The 21,638-nt window shown below is 36.5% G+C and overlaps 2 protein-coding genes and 1 pseudogene across 2 annotated transcripts; 1 reads left to right on the top strand and 2 right to left on the bottom strand.

Annotated features, from left to right (window-relative positions):
- The first annotated feature begins 9,813 nt into the window (after positions 1 to 9,813).
- Positions 9,814 to 14,178, top strand: LOC125475266. The gene is made up of 10 exons (XM_048579915.1): positions 9,814 to 10,048; positions 11,239 to 11,298; positions 11,424 to 11,463; positions 11,602 to 11,780; positions 11,914 to 11,952; positions 12,113 to 12,199; positions 12,344 to 12,404; positions 13,039 to 13,163; positions 13,541 to 13,632; positions 13,783 to 14,178. The coding sequence occupies exons 1-10, from the start codon at positions 10,001 to 10,003 to the stop codon at positions 13,895 to 13,897; spliced, it is 846 nt and encodes a 281-aa protein (XP_048435872.1). The 5' UTR covers positions 9,814 to 10,000; the 3' UTR covers positions 13,898 to 14,178.
- Positions 14,179 to 14,285: 107 nt separating this feature from the next.
- LOC125475265 lies at positions 14,286 to 16,207 on the bottom strand (annotated as a pseudogene).
- A 2,147-nt stretch (positions 16,208 to 18,354) lies between these two features.
- Positions 18,355 to 19,314, bottom strand: LOC103939580 (cullin-1-like). Its single transcript, XM_009349679.3, has one exon. The coding sequence runs from the start codon at positions 19,312 to 19,314 to the stop codon at positions 18,355 to 18,357; it is 960 nt and encodes a 319-aa protein (XP_009347954.2).
- Positions 19,315 to 21,638: the final 2,324 nt, after the last annotated feature.

Genomic DNA, 21,638 nt, shown 5'->3' with positions numbered 1-21,638 from the left:
ATATATTTAAAAACTCGGAATTAAGTGGTATAAGTACGGAATGGGACGTACAAGGTCTAGGTGTTTAGTTATGTGGATTAACAAGTATAGTTAAGGCATTTGCATTGCATTCTTACGCATCATTCTGATCATGGTTTTAATTCTGCTATGTTAATTATACCTTATTATTTTAGTAGATATGTCCTTACTGAACTTTTTAAGCTCACCCTAACAAAATTTTGCAAGTACAGAACTAGAAACCTAAAGGTTTGCTTGCTGTCTATTGTGTAACTATGTATAAAGAAATAAAAAGATGAGCTTGTTGGTTTTTGCTCTCTTGTTTGAATAAAGAACTACTTTTATGTGAACTCTTGAGTAGTTCATAAGTTGTAATTTTGGCTGAAACTTTCAATAATATGTTGTTTAGTTAAATTTGAATTTTATTCCAAGTGAGTTATACATGCTTTTATTTCAAGTCACATTCTTAATTATAGTAGTTAAGATTATAATTAAGCTATGATTCATGTTTTGAACCAAGGTTTACATTAATCCTTGGCTTGGGGCGTGACATACACTTATGTAAGGAACTTCGGGTTCCAAAACCTATTCCTTATCCTCATTTGGAAAGAAGGGATCGCGTTTAGCATCTAGAGTCCGAACGACCATGGGTGTACTCGAAGGCTTCGTTTTATCCTTATTAAAACATTGTAACACCTTCTGGGTGTAGTTCGATTGATGTACTAGGATTCTATCCAAACAATGCTCGATCTCCAGCTCGAGGCAGTATCGAGTTTTCCCAAGATCCTTCATCTCAAATTCCGATTTTAAGTGCATAGCAATTTCCTCAAGCTCTGTGGGAGTCCCGATTAGGTTCTGTCATCGACATAAACTGCAACGATTGCAAATCTGGAATGTGACTTCTTAATGAAAACATGTGGGCATAATTCATTGTTCACATTACCCTGACTTGTCAAATATTCGCTCAGACGGTAATACCACATCCGCCCGGATTGTTTCAATCCGTAGAGTAACCTCCTCAACCTAATTGAGAGAGTGTTCCGTGGTCTAGAACTATGTGAGCTAGTCAATGGAAGTCTTTCTGGATCTTTTATGTAAATTTCCGTATCTAGATCCCCATAGAGATATGCGGTTACCACATCCATAAGTTGCATATTCAGTATTTCGGAAACTACCAAACTGATAAGGTAGCGGAACGTTATAACATCCATTACGAAGGAATTCGTCTCCTTGTAATCAATCCCAGTGCGTTAAGAAAAGCCTTGCGCCACGAGACATGCTTTGTATCATACTATTTCATTCTTCTCATTACGTTTTCTCACGAAAACCCACTTGTAGCCAACGAGCTTCAAGCGTGGTGGTGTAGGAACAATAGGTCCAAACACCTTACGTTTCATAAGCGAATCGAGTTTGACCAGGATTGCTTGTTTTTAGTTTGACCAATTTGTTCTACGTCGACATTCATTGACGGAACGTGGTTCAATGTCATCGCTAAGGATAATGTCAATAGCTACTGAGTACGCAAATGCATCGTCGACAATCATCTCATTTTGATTCCAAACCTCATATAATACTGTGTAGTTCACCAAAATCTCACGATTCTCGGGAGGCCGATATGTTTCATCTAAAGCATCACCGTAATCTAGAATAACCTCTTCCGGTGTTGTGAATCCTTTAAACTAAGGGGTCTGCCACACTTTAGGGTCAAAGAACGAGGGGTACATCTATCCTTGCAGCGGGTATATGTGATCTTATCACCTTTGCTAGATCATTAAAAGGATCCGGCATACTTTGAGCAATGCTCTGTAGATTTATAATTCATCGCACGGGATCTAAATGAGACATAGTGGGAGCATACCACGATAATTTGCAGTGTTCTCCAGGAACGTTAGCATGCTTATCTCCCCCTAACGGTAGGAAGACTGTCCCATCAAAGTGACAATCCACAAAATGTGCAGTAAAGAGATCTCCTGTCAAAGGTTCTAAATAGCGAACAATTGATGGCAAATCATAACCGACATAGATTCCCATTTTTCTCTGAGGACCCATTTTGGTACGTAGTGGCGGTGCTATTGACAAATAATTGATGCACCTAAACACCTGTAAATGCGAGACGCCAGGCTCGTATCTAGTAGCCAACTATAACGGTGAACGTGGTTAGGTAACGGTGGGCCTCAGGCGGACCAGCATAGTTACATGTAATATTGCATGGCCCTAAGCAGATACCGGCAGTTTAGTTCTCATAACTAAAGTCCGAGCTATCAATTGAAGGTGTTTTATGAAAGCTTCTACCAAGCCGTTTTGAGTGTGAACATGGGGTATAGGATGTTCCATATCAATCCCTACTGACACTTTTTATTTATTCAAAGGATAGACAACCAAAATGGAGCAAAAAAGCATCTAGCAAGGCAAGATACATATACAAAAATATTTATGCTTGGTCTGGCCTGGTACTAGTAGGTCGCAGTATGAATTGCTTTGGGAATCTATCTCCAAACATTTCTTAGTGCATTTCTTGTCATGTCCTGGTTTGCTGCAATACACATCGTACAACACTTTTTTGCACCCATTCTCAACTGTCGTTGTCACCATATTACCTGCACCAATGCCAATTTTACATGAAAAAAAAACAACATCAACGACAACAACAATAAAGCAATAAATTCTACAAAATTATAGGGCTAAATAAAATTCTCAAAACATCTGAACCAGAACCGAAAATTATTGAACCCAAAACCGAACTACTTGAAAACGAACTATACGGAAAACCAAAAATTAAAACCGAAAGTTTCGCTATGATTTAGATTTTCATTAAACATTTGTTCAGTAATCTCGAACCGAACTCATATAGTTTTTAATACAATTTAATATTTAATTGAATTAATATTAGCCGTTGGATTTGTTTGAGATTGAATCTCAACCGTTCGTTTAAACTCAACTTTCTCTCAACCTGACCTCAGAATCTCACTCCCTCTCTCTCTCTCTCTCAACCCTGACACCCTTGCTCGATCTTTCCTTACTTTCTTCTCTGCCTGTCTAAACGTTGCCACCCACACCAAACGTCGCTCTCAATTGCAAATCGCGAAAATCTTGAGCCCATACCATTTTCGCAATCTCGAACCAAGCCACCACGACCACTTTGTCGGTCGTCTCTCTCCCTCTCATTCTAAACAGTGGCCAGACACCACCAGTCCATCCTGCTTGTCTCCCTCCTTCAAAATAAGTCTAATTACGAATTGTGAAATTCTAAAATTAAGTATTTTAATTTCAAATTGGCGATGAGTTATAGAATTTGGGGTAAATTACTAGAGAATTGGCTGAATTTAAGGGTTATGACTTTGATGGTTGCTGTTGTTTTTTGTTTGCAGTTGTTGGTTGTTTCTAAGATTTGAATCCTCTTGCAATTTGAAGCACTTTGAATACTCCTGCAATTTCTCCTTCCTTCTTTTCGATATGTTTTTGCCGAACCGACTCGAAATACTAAATTTTTTCCGATTTTACTAAATTTCAAGAAATCAAACATTACAGTTCGGTTTCGATAAATATTTTAAATTCCCAAACTTGTTCGCTTCGATTTTTAATTTGGGGTTTTCGGAGCCTACAAAATTATCTATACCAAGTTGGAGTTGATGGTCATAAAAACGTCATGTTTTTGAGAAATTTTAATACGAAAATGTTAAGTGATCTGAGAATGTTCTTTTTTTTTTTTTTTTTTTTTTTCTTTTAAAATAAAACAACTGATAGTAAGACACGGTTATCCTCTTATTCTGGAGCCAGAAAAACTCATAGAGGCATTTCAGCATCTCTCTAACCACAAATCTGATTTCCATAACAGTAATGGGTTTCGAACCCTATGAAAATGTCTTATTCAATCTATTTAATTAGAGCCTCATTGTTTTTATCAAAATTGGACCTTATAATAGGTCGAGTATTATTGGTATAATACGAAGATAAAATGATTTTAAACTTACCATTTGAGTCACGTCCTTGAATGATTGCTTTGGTGACGATTGCTGATTAACCACCAAAAAAATGGTCAATAAAAACTTTGTTATTTGGGTAATTGACAAACATGGAACATAAAGGCAATATACCTGAACCAAGCATAACCATGATGAGTACAAGGTTGAGTTGAGGTACCACCTTCGCCATCTTATCCCCTTACAATTACTATTTTCTTAAAAAAAAAAATAGAACAATTTTACTATTAGATTTGGATTTGTGATTCGTTGTTGTTGCTGTGGCCTGTGGGGTTGAATTTATAGAGTTGCTTGAATAATTAAAATTATATCAACACAGATTTACTTTTTTTTTTCTTGCATTTAATACGTGATTCGATAATTGAAATGTCAAAGCGTGACATTTATTTAGTAAATGATGTCTGGGTATACAAGTTTGGAATTGTATTGATAATTTTCTAAACATTTTCGTTTGCTTTTAGAATTAGTTGTATTTAATTGAGATTTTGAGGGATTTTAATGGATTTATAAATTTATGAATTTTGATGGAGTTTAGGAGTTTGTATTCAATTGAGATTTTTAATGGATTTATAAATTCATAAATTTTGATGCAATTTAGGAGGGTGTATTCAATTGAGATTTTAATGGATTTATAAATTCATGGATTTTGATGCAATTTCAGGAGAGGGTATTCAATTGAGATTTTGAAGGATTTTAGTGGATTTATAAATCCATAAATGCTGATGTGGTTTAACTGAATTGTAGAGATTCCCTGTAAAATTTTGATTTAATTCTCTCGAGTTCTCAGGGAGAGGTGAGATTTGTGAATGCTTATGGGGTGTGTATTCAATTAGGATTTTGAGAGAGTTTCAGAGAATTCAAATCTATGGACTTTGAGATAGTTTGAGAGAAAAAAAAATATGAATTCCTGGAGATTTTGAGTGAATTAATTATAATTTTCAGAGAATTCACATGAATTGTAAGAGAATTCTTTACATGGGGTTAGAGAATTTCAAAGAATTTGATCAATAATTTCCTTCCCTTTACAAGCCAAAATCAGTTTTATTCTATTAATCTCAACAAGTGGCCTTAGGACCCAAATCGCAATGTTTTCAAGTTGCTATCAAAGTGAAATTAACATTGGCATCCAAAATCTTGAAATTTAAGGCTTACAAAATAAACTAGCTATCAAAGATTTCTCAAACACAAATTGCTTAGTCCAATCTGTAAAAATAATTAATTATCTATTTCTCATCTTTGTATGCTATCACTCCTGGCATATGTCCACATATTTGTAGCTATGCCAGCTCTCCATGCATTAGCAATTTGTTGTTGTTGCTAATGAGTTTGATTACCTAGTTCATCATCATTTTCTTCATCTTCTGGTTCGATTGGAAATTCATTAGAACGTCACTTGCAAAGAAAGTTGTGCAACCCTGCACAAGCTAACACAGACTGGCCTACTTTCTTCAACTCTATATGTTGTGGCATCAGTATCATTGCCCAATCCAATTGAGTTATTTCCTTTAGCTGTTCCATCACCAAAAACAATCATCAAATCTTCATAGTCTGTCTCTTTGCGAACACCTTCACTCTTTAGGTGAGACTAGCAAAAAATAAAATAAAATAAAATAAAATTGTTAAATACAAAATGTATAAACATGAAAGATCATCATGTGTAAATAAAATATTCTTAAAAATAAATAAATAAATAAAAATAAAAAACAAAACTCACCCTAAGGAAACATTCCCATACTTCATCACTAGTTGTGAATTTCTTTGTGACAGGGTCCCATCCAAATCTAGAACTGTGTCTAAAAAGCTGGCAAATTGATTGAAATGTTTTCATATAGTTCTTAACATGATCTTCAGTTTTTTTACACCCAAGTTTTTCATTGAGCACATGAACAATTTTGGCTTCTATAGTGTGCTTGCTTATTATACCATTAGTATCACGCCATCCATTGTTTACGGCCTCAACAAGTAGTTGTAACAACATGTTGTTCTCTTGCACGGACCACTGATTATAGTTTCCTTTTACCTTTTCTTGTTGTGAATCTCCCATTTATAATCTTACTAGATGACGCATTATCATAAAACAATGAGACATGACAATAAAAGCATAACATGGTAATAGGGATTACAATCTAAATGAGCTCATAAATCGTTCCAATCAGATATTTACATATCAAGGTGAGTTCTGAATATTAGGACAATAGTTTAGAAGAATAATGGACATCAATGGAATTAAAAATACAACATACAATTAAAATGCCTCACCTCTGAAATCGATGCCTTGCAACTCCAAATGAACTCCCTATAAGATAAAAAAGGATTAATTAGTCTATGTATATGATCACAAGGATTCTTTATTCACAGCTAATTCATATAAGTGAGCAAGAAACATTTTAAAAGAATAAAGAAAGCAGAAACTCAACATCTTTCGGAGGGGAAAGTCCACTGGTTTCGATACAAAGGTTGAAAAATCAAGGGAACAACTTCACCCTACCATGTTTCGACTAAAACAAATTTTTTTGAGCCATGAAATAATTTTTTATTATTTAAGATGAAAAGATAAAGAATGAGGTTGCAAGACTCAGGTTATGGCTTACAGAAACACATCCATGTGAATTCATATCTCTAAAGATCATACTGGAACAATACATCGGGGCCCCTAAACATAAGTCATCAACTGCAATATCAACAAGCCATAAACATAATCATGTGCTCAACTAAAGTTTCGTGGCATGAAATTAACAAAACGTCGTCAAGAAAAACCTTAACCCTAACAATAAAAACCTTAACTCTAACAAGAAAAACCCTAACCCTAACAAGAAAAACCTTGACTCCAAAGTAACCAGAAAAACCCTAACCCTAGAACAACACTATCAAAACAAGAAAAATCATGAAGCTTGAAGGAGAGAAAAAAAGATGACATGTACAAGGTGAGAAAATTTTTACCTTGGAGCCCGATGTTTCTGGAGAGGAGAAGACACTCTCTCGAGGAGAGAGCAGCACGCTCAAAATCTCTCAAAGTTTCTAGGGTTGAGGTGAGATTTGCCAAGCTCTTTGGTATTTACACATATCACCTTGAAATCCTTCAAAATCTACCAAATCACAAATCCATTCAAATCCAATTCCTTTTTCAACACACCTAAACTTGTAGAGACTTTAAAAAAGTTATGATTGAATACATCTAAATTTAGGGAATTGTAAGAAGTCTTTAAAAAACTCAATTGAATACACCAAAACTTTTATAAAGTCTTTTAAATTCCCAATTGAATACCCCTGGAATTATTAATTCCCTGAGATTCTCTTAAAATCCCAATTGAATACACCCCCCCTAAAATACACTACAAAATCTCTTCAATTCCCTCGAATTTCTCAACTTTTTAAAATTCTTTAAAATACAATTCTAATTGAATATGCGAATGTTATAAACTTCTTCAAAATCTTAATTGAATACACTCGGATTTCTATGGATTTTAATAAACTATCTTAAAATCCTAATTGAATACAGGGAATCACTTAAAAGAATTAAAATCTTTCAAAATCCCAATTGAATTGATTTCTAGAGATTTTACTTGTAAATTTGATTGAATGCCCTCAAATTCTCTGAGGAGATATGAGATTTGAGAATGTTTAAACTACATTATGAAATCTCTCAAAGTCCCAAACTTTTTAAAATTCTTTTAAAAAATAATTTCTAATTAAATACACTTGGAATGTCATAAACTATTTTAAAATCCTGATTGGATACACCTAAACTTGACATGTGAACTTTTATTCACAATTAACAAGAATGCCCTTGATTAAATTGGCAATGCCCATATCAATTCCAGGCGCAATTCAACCACCAAGAGATGTGAGATTTGACTACAACTTCTCCAAGCTACTATGCCATAGCAAGGAGATAAGGCAATTGAATTGAAGGTAGAATTAATAACTAATTCCTACCTTTAAGCTTTCATAATTGAAGACATATTCCTTTATTCAAACCCACTCACATCCAATTAAGGATTCTCCCAAATAATTCTTAGGATATTATTAATTATTTTAATAATGTCTTCAATAATTATCCGTGGTACCATCATTGCAAAAGTACATTCATTGGATAACACACCTTGGCCAACTAAACATTAACATGTGGCATGAAAAACCTACACATGTGGCCGGTCATGCTCCCTATAAAAAACTCATTCTACACACTTCTAAACAAAGTTGAAGTGAATTCTCTATAACTTAACCCTAAATCTCTCTCTCTCTCTCTCTCTCTCTCTCCCCCTATAAAATCTGACTTAGACATTGGAGGTTCATAAATTGATGCGGAGATTTTGATATATGTGGGAAGCGAATTTGAATGTCTATTGTCTTCTACAAACTACCCACCCTTATAAACACTCAATAGAAAGTCCATATGTTGTGTTGTTGCAGAGACTACCATAGGAGGTTTTGACTTCTGTCCATGTAAGAGAGTCAAATCTCTCCATCACAGCGATATAATATGTAGTTAGTTTTGGGAAATAATATCAACAGTTCATGACATTAACTTGCCCTTTGATATATATAACAGTCAACAAGCTAATTGCCTGTGATTAAATCATTGATATTAGTCCGTAATTACATTCCTACTAATTTGTAGGATTACTTGAAGGTTGATTTTTGTTTGAATTCAAATTCAATGTTAATCTTAGGATTCAAATTCAACGACGTGCTTAGCGCTAGCTTCACATGTATGTAGTACAAAAGCGTAGATTATTGCACCCAGACTGTTACTTTTTGCATGGACTCGTCTGTCTGCATTTTTAGTGAGCATATTACACTTTTAACAGTGTAGGAAATTTATTGCTGTTAGTTATAAAATATTCATCATAGCCAGGATGATAATATTCTTTTTTGCTGCATTTATACCAATGCTCTAACGTTGTATGCATTGTATTAAGGATTCATTCCACACTATGCTCTGCTGCATTTATACCGATGCTCTGACGTTATAAAATATACAACTGTTTCAATTGAATATTGCACTTTTTTAAATTTCGCCCCTCCTCTCGGTAAATCATGGCTTTGCCACTGGAGTTGGAGTGTGTCAGCATATGTTGTTTTGTTTCAACGGATGATAATTCATGCTTTACAAATTGAAGTTGTTTCATAGGTTTTACTGACGCTATTTCAGGGATGGCAACGTCCTTGCTGTTATCTTTTTCTTTTTAATGAGATGAAGAGTTTAATGAAAGGCTTACAAATTCATCTAGGAAGATATTTCTGCAATTCAAGTATTGTATATTAGGTATTGGATTCCATCCGGATCCATTTTGTAGGAATCCTAAAGATCCTTACATCTTAACCATTCATCTGTATCATGCGGTCAAAAATTATTTGACTTTTTTTATTTAAAATTAAACACAAATAGCATCTGATGAAGATTAACCATACGATATACGATGAACGACTAGAATATAAAGATACCTACAAAATGAATCCGAAGAAGATCATCTTCCTGTATATTAGACCTCCGACCTCACTAAATAGTTATGAGAGCACTCTGCTAGTGCGACAAGGAGTTGAGAGATGGAATGACCGACTACATCTTAACACGTCGAGATTTGTCATTGCTTCCAATGAGAAATCGCCACGTCAACTAAGTCGACGCGTCTCTCAGACTGACAAAATTGTCACTTGCATAAACTACATAATCCTTCCACATAATGCCTAACAAAGCTTCCAAAAAAGGTTATTTTAGTCAATTAGACGAAATCATAAATCAAAACAATAATTTTGTTTTTATTTATTTATTGTTGGAATTCAATCACACTTATTACTGTACCCATTAAAACCGGGTATAAATAAACAAAAACAAATAAAAGACCGGAAGAAAAACGAAATGAAATTATTTTGGTCGTAAATTAAAAAATATAAAAAATAAAAAACAAAGAGTGTGTAAATGGCGCAGTGAGTAGTTGTTGAAATCGCCAGATTGCGACTTTTGATTTCATCAATTCTGTTTGATCTTCGTCGAATTCAGAGCTTCTAATCATCCTCCCATGGCTGCTCCGTTTTTCTCAACGCCTTTTCAGCCTTACGTTTACCAGGTACTCATTTTTTATTTATTATTTTATGAATACATTATTATTAATTTTTTATAGTCATCTGTTTGGTTGCCGAGAAAGCTCTGGAAAAAATATAGAAAATTGGTTAATTTCCGTATCTGTTATGTAGATAAATTCAGTTGATTACTGAATTGCAGAGACTGAATTAAGCATTTGAATATTTTTTTTTTGGGTTTTTGTTTGGTTTTGATCTGGTGTTTTTGCTTCAAGTTAGGGATTTGATTCGTGTTACTCGTGTGGTGCTGGTGATTGGCTAAAATTGATCTGTGTTTATCAGCTGTACTGTTTGGCTTAATTTCTTTCAATGTTTAATTCATTGTGTAAGATTTGCTTAGGTAGTGTTCAGTTGATAGATGTTTGGATGCATCTCTGCCTCGTAGTTTATGAAAATCATGTATTATGGGAAGAAATTGCGGGTACGCGGGTAGTATGATCCATCAAATCGACATTCCAACTTCAGTGGTCGGTTGAGGTGGTAAGAGGTTCGTTATGCCATTAACATGTCTGGATGTACAGGTGATAGATGCTGCTTTCATGGATTGTGCTACCATTAACCTATAACTTCATCCTCCAAACGGAGATACTCAGCCGCTCGTTAACGGGTTGACTTGATAGTGGCTTCTATAGCCATTCATATTTCCTTTTGTACAAGCAGAACTACTATTAAGAAAGAATGGTGAATGTATTTTGACTTGTATAGAAGTATATGATTTAAACCAACACATGCATGTTCTATAGGAAGTATAAACTATACATGGACTACTCTCTACTGATTTTTATTTCTTATATTATTATGTCTGCTACTATTTCTGCCACTTGGACATTTATTCGCAGACAAATGCAGTAATTTGAGTAGAATTCCTTCTGTCTGCAACAAGAGGCCTCCTTCAACAAACCAACTTTTGTCTTCGTTTTTGCAAGATTTTGTTGAATTACATTTTTGGTATAAACATTGTAGTTTGATACATGGCAATCTATAATACACTTTGAATCGAAATGTCTAGTCATTGGTGGGTATTGGTAGTAATCTCATGTTAATGGTCATTACGCTGGTTTATGGTGTCTGGTTTGTTCCTGCCAATATTTAATTGTCAACTTTAATGGAAAAAAATGAAGTTGGACTGCGTAACTTAAACGTCACTAATGTTTGTATCTTCTATAATGTACTGTAGAGTCCACAAGATGCCGTGACACCTTTTCAAATTTTGGGCGGTGAAGCTCAACTGGTTCAGGTACATGCTATAAGAATCCCAACCTATATCATGTGTGTGTGTGTGTCTCCTGTCTGTATTTTCTCCTCATCTTCTCAATTTCGTTTTCATCACTAGATTTAAAAACTTCTACATTTGTTTATCAGATAATGTTGAAGCCAGACGAAAAGGTTGTAGCCAAGCCTGGTAAGTTGCAAGCCTGGGCTTTACTTTCTTTGAGGTGCATTGTCATGATGATGTTATCTAAATTGTTTCCAAGCCCTTAGAAAACATGTAATTTGTTGTCGCTATCGCATTTGCAACTGATTGAGGAATAAATTTTAGGTTCAATGTGCTTCATGTCTGGGTCGATGGAATTGGAAAATGTCTTTGTTCCTGAAAATGAAGGAAGCATGTGGCAGTGGATTTTTGGGAAGACAGTCAGTAGCATAGTTTTTCGTAATGCTGGTCAAGGTGATGGATTTGTTGGAATTGGTGCACCTTATCTTGCTAGAGTTCTCCCGGTTGGTGATTTTAAGCATGCCAAATTTATGTGAATAAAGCACCTTTTTTATTACTTAGCATTGCTCTTGACCCCAAACACGGTAAATGGCTTAGTTTAGTTTCGGTTGTCTGTTTTTTTGTTTCTTTGGACAGATTGATTTGGCTATGTTTGGTGGAGAGATTTTGTGCCAGGTATATATAATTTTTCTGTTGAGTAACTGTTTCCTGTCAGTTTCTGTTATTCTCCTAGTTTTCGGTGAACAAATTTAGCCATTGCATGCTTTCTGTTACAGTCAATTTATACTAGTCTTAATCAACTGGAAATTTATGGAGTTCTTTACAATTTTTGTAGCCAGATGCATTCCTTTGTTCTGTGGATGATGTTAAAGTCAGTACTACACTTGACCAAAGGGCACGTAATGTTATTCCTGGTCCAGAGGTGAGATATAACGGAAGTTTTAGAACTTATTTTGAATTTTCTTAGGCTGCTCTTACAGCCTTTTCTAATTCGTCACTTTAATTGTTTCTCAAAGTCATTTGTATTATCTTTATCTTTCTGACGGCTGTGATAACACTATTACAGATATTTCTAAGACAGAAGCTGTCTGGCCGAGGTCTTGTATTTATCCTTGGAGGTGGATCTGGTAAGTGTTTAAATTTCAGATTCACCCTTTTAAAATTTGGGTGTGCCCCAATATCTGCGGAGAATTTCAGTTCTTGCTTTAAAGTGAAGGCATTTTATGCCTGTTTAAGGTTTACATTTCTCGGTGGTTTATTTCCATGTTTTCATAATTTGTTCAGTCATTTAGTTTATAATTCTCAATTCAGATGTGTTGGTGTACTTTCCAAATCGGATTACCTTCATTTTTTGTCACCTTTTTCCTTTCTGTTTTTGATCTGACAGGTTGCCTTGAATTCCAAACCAACCTGTTTATAGTGTGTTTTTGTTTTTGTTTTGTTTTGTTTTTTTGTTTTTTGTTTTTTCTGTTTTTTATTTTTTTTTTATTTTTTTTATGCATGAGAAAATAACGTTAAAAGACTGATTACCTCTTCTTGGAAAGTATAAGGTGCCATTTGATAACCATTATGTTATCAATTATCAGTTTTGTTTTCACTTTTTCTAAAAACTGAAAACTTGAATAATGAAAACTAAAAACTCAAAACAAAATGGTTATCAAAGAACCCCTAAATTAGCTAGGATTAAGGATTACTTAAGTTACGGAAGGATTTATCACCCCAAGACTAATTGCAAGCCTTTCTGGTTTCATCTTTTGCCAGTTGTACAGAAAAATCTTGAAGTCGGCGAGGTGTTATCTGTTGATGTGTCTTGCATAGCTGCCGTGACTGGAACAGTTAATATCCAAATCAAATTCAGTGGTACCATGAGAAGAGCACTGTTTGGTGTAAGTTGCTTCCATTTCCTTCAGTTTGCACTCTTTTTTATTGCTTCTGTTTATATTATGAGCTGCTAATGCAACTGAAAGATTCAGGAATTGCTTTGGACCACATTGAACAAAATTAGCGTCATCCTTGTATAGTTGCATTACATTTAAAATATTGCTGTCCAAATTTATCGGCATGACACATAAGAGGCAATTTAATTGAACCATCCCCGGCGGATTATTAAAAGAATCCTCCCCCAAGCTGAAAAAGATACTTTGAGTGAAAACCTTTTCTAATATGCTTTCCAGCTCCCTAAATTATATAACTTAAGCATGCTATTTCTTTCCATTTCCAATTTCCAAGAATCCAGTATTCCTAACTGTTGACCAAATCACAGAGTGACAATCTGGTAACTGCTGTTCTAACTGGGCCAGGCATCGTCTTCATTCAGAGTTTACCTTTTCATCGATTTTCTCAGCGTATTGCTAGGTAATTTTTTTTGCAACCATAAATTCCGCAGAGATAGTCAGGTACCTGAACTTAATCGGTTTCTCTTCTCCAACATTTTGCTCAGTTTCATCTGCTTACTGCTGCTTTATTTCTAGCTTTAACAAATAGAATGTATGGTTTTGTTTACAGGGCTGTTACATCTCCAAACATGAGGGAAAATCCGAAGTTCTACGTGCAGATAGCCATTTTCTTTTTCCTGGCATATGTTGTGATTGTATCTTCGTTAATCTTGACCGATGTATGAATTTCACCTCTTTATCCTTTTCCTCTTCGATCCACTGAGATACCAGTATCATATCCGGTGTTTTTCAACAGTGGTTTCTGCAGCTTAAGTTGGTTTCAGCATGATCAGATCAATAGATACAGAAGATTTTAGATTTTGTTCACTTCGATTTCTGTTGTACTTTGCCGAAAATTCTCGGTCAATCATAGGGTTGTAGACGAGTTCCTGACTAATCCGTACTGTAAAGTACGGATTGAGTTGTAAATTAAAGCCTTGCGTTATGTATTCTGAGTTTCCTTTTACTCGCAAATTAGCCTGCAAGTAATTTGTTCGTTTACTTACTAAAGCGTCGATGTCTGATTATGTTTCAAACACTGAAATCTGAACCAAACAAAACAATGTGACTCAATTGAAATGAAATTTGTAGCTATATATTGCAGATTAACGAGAGCTTACGAAATTGTTTCATGCATACATACATTACATGTAGTTGGCTTGCTGCCACTCTACTTTGAGCATTCAAATAAACTATACTCGTTAAAATAAAATTTGTATCTAGTTTTTGAAAGCTAATGAATCAAAAGCAATTAACTACCAAATCACTCGTGTCAAAGCTACACGAAAATAATAGAATTCGATGTAGGCAGAATATTGCTTTGTCTCCAAGGGATTGCGCGTGGAATCTTGTAGTTGCCAACGAAGAAGGGATGTCGGAGTACTTCATCAGCAGTAGGCCTCGCAGAAGGGTCCCAAGAACAAAGGGAAGAAATCAGCTGGATGGCAGATCTGCTCGCGGAAGGAATCATCGCAGGCAGACCAACACCGTGAAGCTGTGGAAACTGATAGTTCAAGTTTTGGGCAAGAAGCTGTCCCTCTGGCCAAGACTCCCAAGTGGGAGTGCCAATGACACTGCAAATCTTGAACATCTGATCATCAGGACTTTGACCGGGAAATAGAGGCTGGAACGAAAACAGCTCCGCCATGATGGCGCCCATTGCCCACATATCGACCTTAGGACCATACAACCCTGACTGAAGCAACACCTCAGGAGCACGATACGGACGAGTAGTGACGTACTCTGTATAGGGAGGAGGTGCATCAATCTCCTTAGCAGAACCCAAATCAGCAATCTTAACCACACGCACACCATCGTTAACCAACACGTTAGCGGGTTTCAAATCACGGTGGAAGTAGAGCCCTTTTTGTGCATGTAAGCCAGGCCCTGAAACATCTGATAGCATATGCTTCTAACTTGTTCCTCGGTGAATTTGGTTGGCATTTTCATCATAAGATCAAGCGGACTGCTCTGCATATACTCGAAGACAAGGAATACAGAATTGTATTCGAAGATGACATCCTTCAACTGGACAATGTTGGGGTGCCTGAGCTTGGAAAGGGACTGAACTTCTGGTAGGTTTACGCACTGCTCAAAGGAACTGAATGTCTCCCTCAGATGCTTGATTGCGACGATTTCACCCGTCAGTTGGTGCCGCGCCTCAAACACCGTCCCGAAACAACCACCGCCTAGTTGCTTAGTAATCCAAAACTTGTCCATGATCGGGTCGTAACTCGTAAGGAACCGAACCAACCCTCCAACAATTAATGTCGGGCCAAACTGAACCCCTAAACGCCAAAGAACTAGTTGCGATCTCTGAGGAAAAACCCTAGAACGTATGAACACTGATTAGGGTTCCGATCTCTGAGAACAGAAGACTTGAAAGCTGAGAGTTTTTGAGATAACGAGAGAGAGAGGCAAGTTGGTAATTGTGGTTTGAGATTCGGGAAATTTTGGTTAGTGTGGAAATTAGGGTTCCAATTTATTGCTTCATTCATTCATTCCACTATCTCCCGACTGAAAAAGGAAAGGGCTTTGTAATTGGATTGCAACTCAGTTGGTTTAATTGGATTTGTAATTGGATTCGTGCAACGCAAGCAATCCCACTCTCCCAGTTGCTACTTGCTACTTCACAGAGTCGACTTCCTGACCGCCCTAGGAAGGAAAGGGCTTTTTCGTCAATTGGCTTTACTTTGGGCACAAGGGTAGGATTTCCAACGGTCAGGATTTTGTAAAACGCGTCTTCACTTGGGTCAATAGCTGTCAACGGTTCAGATATTAAACACGGTTGTGTGAAGCTATGAAGTGAAAACGGAAGTCGTTAAACTAAAAAGGAGAGGCAAAAACAACAAAACCAACCCCCTCGTAACAGCAAAGCTTTATCTCTCGTATATTTTTTTTTTAACAAACGATATTATTCATACTAAGAAGAAGAGATGGGTTTAGCCCGAGTCAGCAATAATGTGATTCAAATTCGCTCAAACTTGAGACCTCTCACTTCTTTTCTTTTCTGTTTTTTTTCTTTCCTTTTTTTTTTTTTTTGTTTTTTTGTTTTTTGTTTTTTTTGATTATCTACACTAAGAGGGGTAGACTTAGGGCTAGTTTGATATTGTTGTGCTTTGAAAAAAAAAGCTGTTTCTATTGTGCTGTGAGAATAAACTCATTTTTGCTGCTTCACGTTTTTAGTTTTTTTTACCAAAAATTGTGAAAATATGTTGTTTTTAAGTGTTTACCAAACACCTTTTTGAGCTCATTTTTTTTTGATACCCACTTTTTATAAAAGTACATCAGTACCAAACCAATACTTAGCCTCACAATGAGCTAGCAATACCACTAAACCTTAGGCTATTGGCCTCTCACTTACAAATGAAGAGGAATACTACTAGACTGGAATACTAAGGGACCTAATTCTTCTAATTAATTACGCAACTTTAGGCTTATTTAGAGCATTAACTAAGTGGGGGCGTCAAAGTGCTCTAACCAAAGGGTTACGTCTGACTAGGATTTGAAGGTAAGAAGCAGGATGCCCTTCAACAACTAACTGTAACTGGGGTGTCAAATCCCGTTTCATCAGATTTTTTAGGGTAAATATCAGTTTATTACTCTCATGTTTCGTGGTTTTCAACATTTGTTACATCTAGTTTTTTTTTCGTCCCAGAGTTATATCTGAAGTGTTAATTTTGGGACAATTTCATACATCCGTTAGTTAAACTGTTAAGTCTCTTGTTATCTGATGACGTGGCGCCCATGTGGACAATGACTAGGCGCCACATGTCATTAAGGGGTCCACATGGAAATTAAAAATTCAAAAAATAATATAAATATTTTTTTGGTCCTCTTTTACCTCCCCCGACATCTTCTTCCTTCCTTATCCCTCCATTCTCTCCCCCTACATCTTCTTCCTCCCTTATATATCCCTCCATTCTCTCCCCTGCACCAACCCACCAAACCTTCCTCTCCTCTCCTCTTCGACTCGTCATACATCCACCCTTCCCCCTCCATCTTCAACTCCACCCATCCAACCCACCAAACCCTAATCTGCATTGTGCCCACTCTAGCTGCTCACCCTTTCCTCCCCCAAAACCATCATTTGTATTTTCTTAATCCCAATTTCCTAATCATATCAAAATTTCCACATCAATTCATCTCCCAACTTCAATAATATGTAATAATCCCCAAATTTAACCGCAGATCGTACAACGCCGTTCAAGTCGCGAAACCCTCTCGAGAAACCCTTCCTCTTCCTTGACAGCCTCACCATTCAATTCACCGACGCCCAAGATAGAGACGAGGACCAATTCGGCATCCTCTTCAACCCTTTTGGCATCTTGACAGCTTGGAGGAGCTCGTCGTATGATCTGATGGGCAAGCTCGAGCAGGTAGAGCGCGAACTCAAGCTGATGGTGCTGACACTGGTGGCGAGCGCAAGGGACAAGCAGAGAGGGAGAAAAGAAAGAGGGGTTGGTCGCTGGATTGGATGGGAAGATTCGAGAGAAAGCTAGGAGTGGAGCGACGTCGCCGAAGGAGGAGGAAGGGAGATCGTGGCTTTCTGCTTTCTGTGTTGGGAGAATAAGAAGAAGGTTCGAGGGAGGGAGAGAGAGAATGTGGAAGAGAGAGAGAGGGAGTCCCGACCCTCTGCGTCACTTGTGACCGTGAGAGTGAGGTGGTGAAGGAAGGTTTGGGTTGCCTTGGGGAGGGGGGGGGGGACGGACACGGGTCAACGGGAAGATCTGGGTATGGGTAGGAGGGTGGGTGGGCACGGGGAAATTTGGGGAAGACGATCTGACACTGTAAAGCAATGTCTATTTCTTGATTTTGTTTTTTAACATTTGGATTCAAACGCTGCATTGAAACTACAATTTGATGCTTGAACACAAGTACGCAAAGCTAAGACATAACAGCAGCGATTTTATCAACCACGTTTTCCATTGTTATCCAAACATTCATTTTAATGCCACAGTGACAACAATTACAAAACATACTTGGCACCAAGGTAGTTAGTTATATGACACATCAGAGGGTGGGTCAAAGGATCTCAAAACAAGCAGCGCACGGTTTGCAGCATATCCGAAAGTAAAACTCCTAATAACTAGACATTTTTTTACCATTTTTCTACAGATCAATTGTTGCAGTGCGACTCACATCAATCCTCAATCATTGCTACATCTTCTGCCTGTTGAACAAAGGGCGAACCTTCAGCAGAGACTTGCCGTTCCAATGCCAAATTAGCAATAAATTTCCTAGAAAGCTCCTCCAGATTTTCAACCGTGAGCAAAGTACATCCAGATACAGAATGCTTCTTCTGAATCAGTTGATTTCCATGAACCACCACCAAGCAATGTTTCACCGTCTCCATTAGCTTCTTCTGACTGCTCGGAAGCAGGTAACAAGAAACTCTATCCCTCTCCCTTCTCAAGCATTCCTCTACCTTCAACATGTAATCTGCGTACGAGTACTCCAAAATCCAACTTGATGCTTTATGCAAATAGTACTTGCGAGTATCAATGAGCATGTATTCTTCGAAGTCCTTTTCATACGCATCCAGTTCTCCCATTTCAATTTCAACATATATATTTATCACATTCTTCAGTAGTTCTCTGTCAATTTTCTCTCCCTTGCGTTCTTTATGCATAAGTCCAAGTACATAATATCTCACATTAGCATTTACCTTCTGATAAACCAAATTACGGAAGCAGTTAAGCACAACTTCATTCGGCCCAGGAAGTGATGTCTGATTCTGAGTGATGCCATGGTCATAAAGAAAACAAAAGAAGTGTGAGAGCCACCTAAACATAACTTTATAATTTACCCAATTTTTGACATACTCCTGCAACATAAACTCATCATGCTTCTCCATTAGGGGCGGCAGCACTGTTGAAGAAATGTACTCCTCAATTGTCTCCTGATACTTTTCATAGAGCTGCTGAGAATAATTATGAGGAGGTTGTTGAATAGACATGTTATAGATAGTTGTGTAAAGGCTCATATATTCTTCTGAGGTGAACTGAGGTTCTGATGATCCTTGTATAATCCTGTTCATCTTTGCGATCCCCTGCTGTACGTAGTCCCATCCTTGATCCCACTCGATAACTTGGTAACCCATTGTTGTTGCCAGAAATTTAAAATCCTCCAACTATTGAAAAAAACACACACAAGATTTTCTATCAAGCTAGATACCTTGAGTGATTAAAAATTTACAATTTGGCATGTTGTATCAGATTCTTCTCCTTTCATTAATTCATAACAATCACAAGCTAACATGTTAAACTAGTCAACTCTGAATCCATAATAGCATTCCTTTTTCCCGTCAGCTAACCTCGATGACCAAAACAGCATACAAACAACAGAACCCAACTGAAAGCTCTCCTTGATTTCCATTTTCGACACATACAGCATGAACGGGCTATGATGTTGACTTTACGAGGAACGATTCAAAGGGGTAGTAGGACTAAACTCTGTGCCGGTAGCAATGACTGAAAAATAATATGCACATTTGGACAGATTTTTCTTTTATAGAGAAATCGGCATCTGTATCCCTGCAGGATCTCAACTACTCTCCTCATTACACCTTAAGCACGACGGTTTTCGAGTTTTTCTTGTTCGTATAATGTATTGATCCTTTTATAAAAAAATAAATGTGTATGTCTCAGGAATTGGATAATCCTATGCTTTCAAAGCTTGAGCAAATATTCCTCATGTTTCTAACTTTCTACTTTTCAAATAAAGTGTTCTAAAATCCAATTGCATTCTGTTCACTTCAATTGTATTTATAATACTACTAATTCCTAAAGAATTAAAAGGGGAAAATAACCGAAAATTAAAAAAGTAAATGAACAGAAATTATGAACAAGCAGCAGAAAGGGAAGAAGGAATTCACCTTTGACTTGTTCGCCGGTGAAATTTTGGTTTGCTTTTCTGCTTTCGGCTGCAATCGACTTCGGTCCTTGTGAATTTGGGAACAATCTTGGTCTCCGATCAAAGTAATTTGCAAGAGGTAATTGGAAAGCAAGTGACAAGAGAACTGCGAAGAGGAGCCCAATGAAGCAAAAGGAGAGGTAGTTTTTCAGAAGCTCATTTGATAGCAGGCAGATTGTCAGACGCCATGAGAGGCAGAGCTAAGAGCTAGAGGAGAGAAAACCCCAAACCCCATTTGCATATACCACAGATAAATAAGGATATTTCAATATGGTTCGTGTAGTTTTCATTGTTACCTTCAAGTCCTCGTTGTTTTCTGCTTGTTTCAGTTGAGTCCCCATTGTTTGTATGTGTTTGTATTGGGGCCGGCTTTTCACTAATTATCTCTTAGTTTTACGTCTAACGATATCAGGTAGCGTCGGTTTGTAATTAACAGAAAATTTGAATGACGGGTAATTTAAAGTAGTGAGAGATTCATTATCACATGATACTCTAGTTAAATTAAGAATGTCACAAGTTTTCGATTTAGTAGATTAAACGTCACTACTAACATTATTAACCTAACCTAATGTCATGCATGATGCTATACTTCGAGAGTATCGTACATGACATTAGGCTCCTTGCCCAATGACTCCAATCAGTCTCATTTAAGTTCACCAATTGAAAGTGCAACCAAGCTGTGCATGCTATAGCTTTCTATGTATCCTACACTTGGGGAGCAATTCACGGGACTGTATTGGGTCAGAGTTTATTTTCAATATTTTGGTAGAAGATGTAAATATTCCCATTCGATTATAAATAAAATCTATCTTACAAAAAATATAAAAAATAAAAATCTTTAACTCATTTATTACTTATTAGCTTACCCTCACTCAAATTCATATTTTAGTATTGGGTAATGCTAGAGAAACCAATTTTTTTTATATCAAATTTTGTAAATCAAATATTGTGGTTATTGATGATTGGATTATTACTCAAGTGTTGATTAAAGTGCTTATTTCGAATTGGTGACATATCATTTGGTTTGCAAATTTGATTTAAAAATTTAGCCTTCCAACGTGCTTATTAAGTATAACAAGATATGCTTACGCGACTACATAGATCCTTAGATATTGTTTGACTGCAAAGAGCAATTTGATAACATAATTAACTCTAGTTCTGCATTTGATAACTTAATTAACTTTCATCCAAATCCCTAACCCCATGTTATTGTTCAAGAATAAAATCAGATGTGACGGATACGTTATGAGGAGACCACGCAATCCCACATTGAATTTCTGTACTGTTAATAGGGACTTAGCGAAATTGAAGCTATACAAAGTCGGAAATTTACTTTGGAAGGGAAGTTTTCTTCAGTTTTGTTATGTAGCAAAAATCATAGGCAATAGTTTGATTAACTTGGCGCAGGAAATGATAAAATTGTTGCACAAACATTCGATCTGCAGAAACGTTGCAGCTTAAATACATTATTACATTGGCAACGGCTTGGCATTTCTATATAGAAAGAATCAG

This window comes from the organism of the source record quoted next, unplaced genomic scaffold (assembly GCF_019419815.1).
Source record: "Pyrus x bretschneideri cultivar Hongxiangsu unplaced genomic scaffold, Pyrus_bretschneideri_v1 Contig14, whole genome shotgun sequence".
Lineage (NCBI taxonomy): Eukaryota > Viridiplantae > Streptophyta > Magnoliopsida > Rosales > Rosaceae > Pyrus > Pyrus x bretschneideri.
This window is presented reverse-complemented; position numbering and strand designations above follow the sequence as displayed.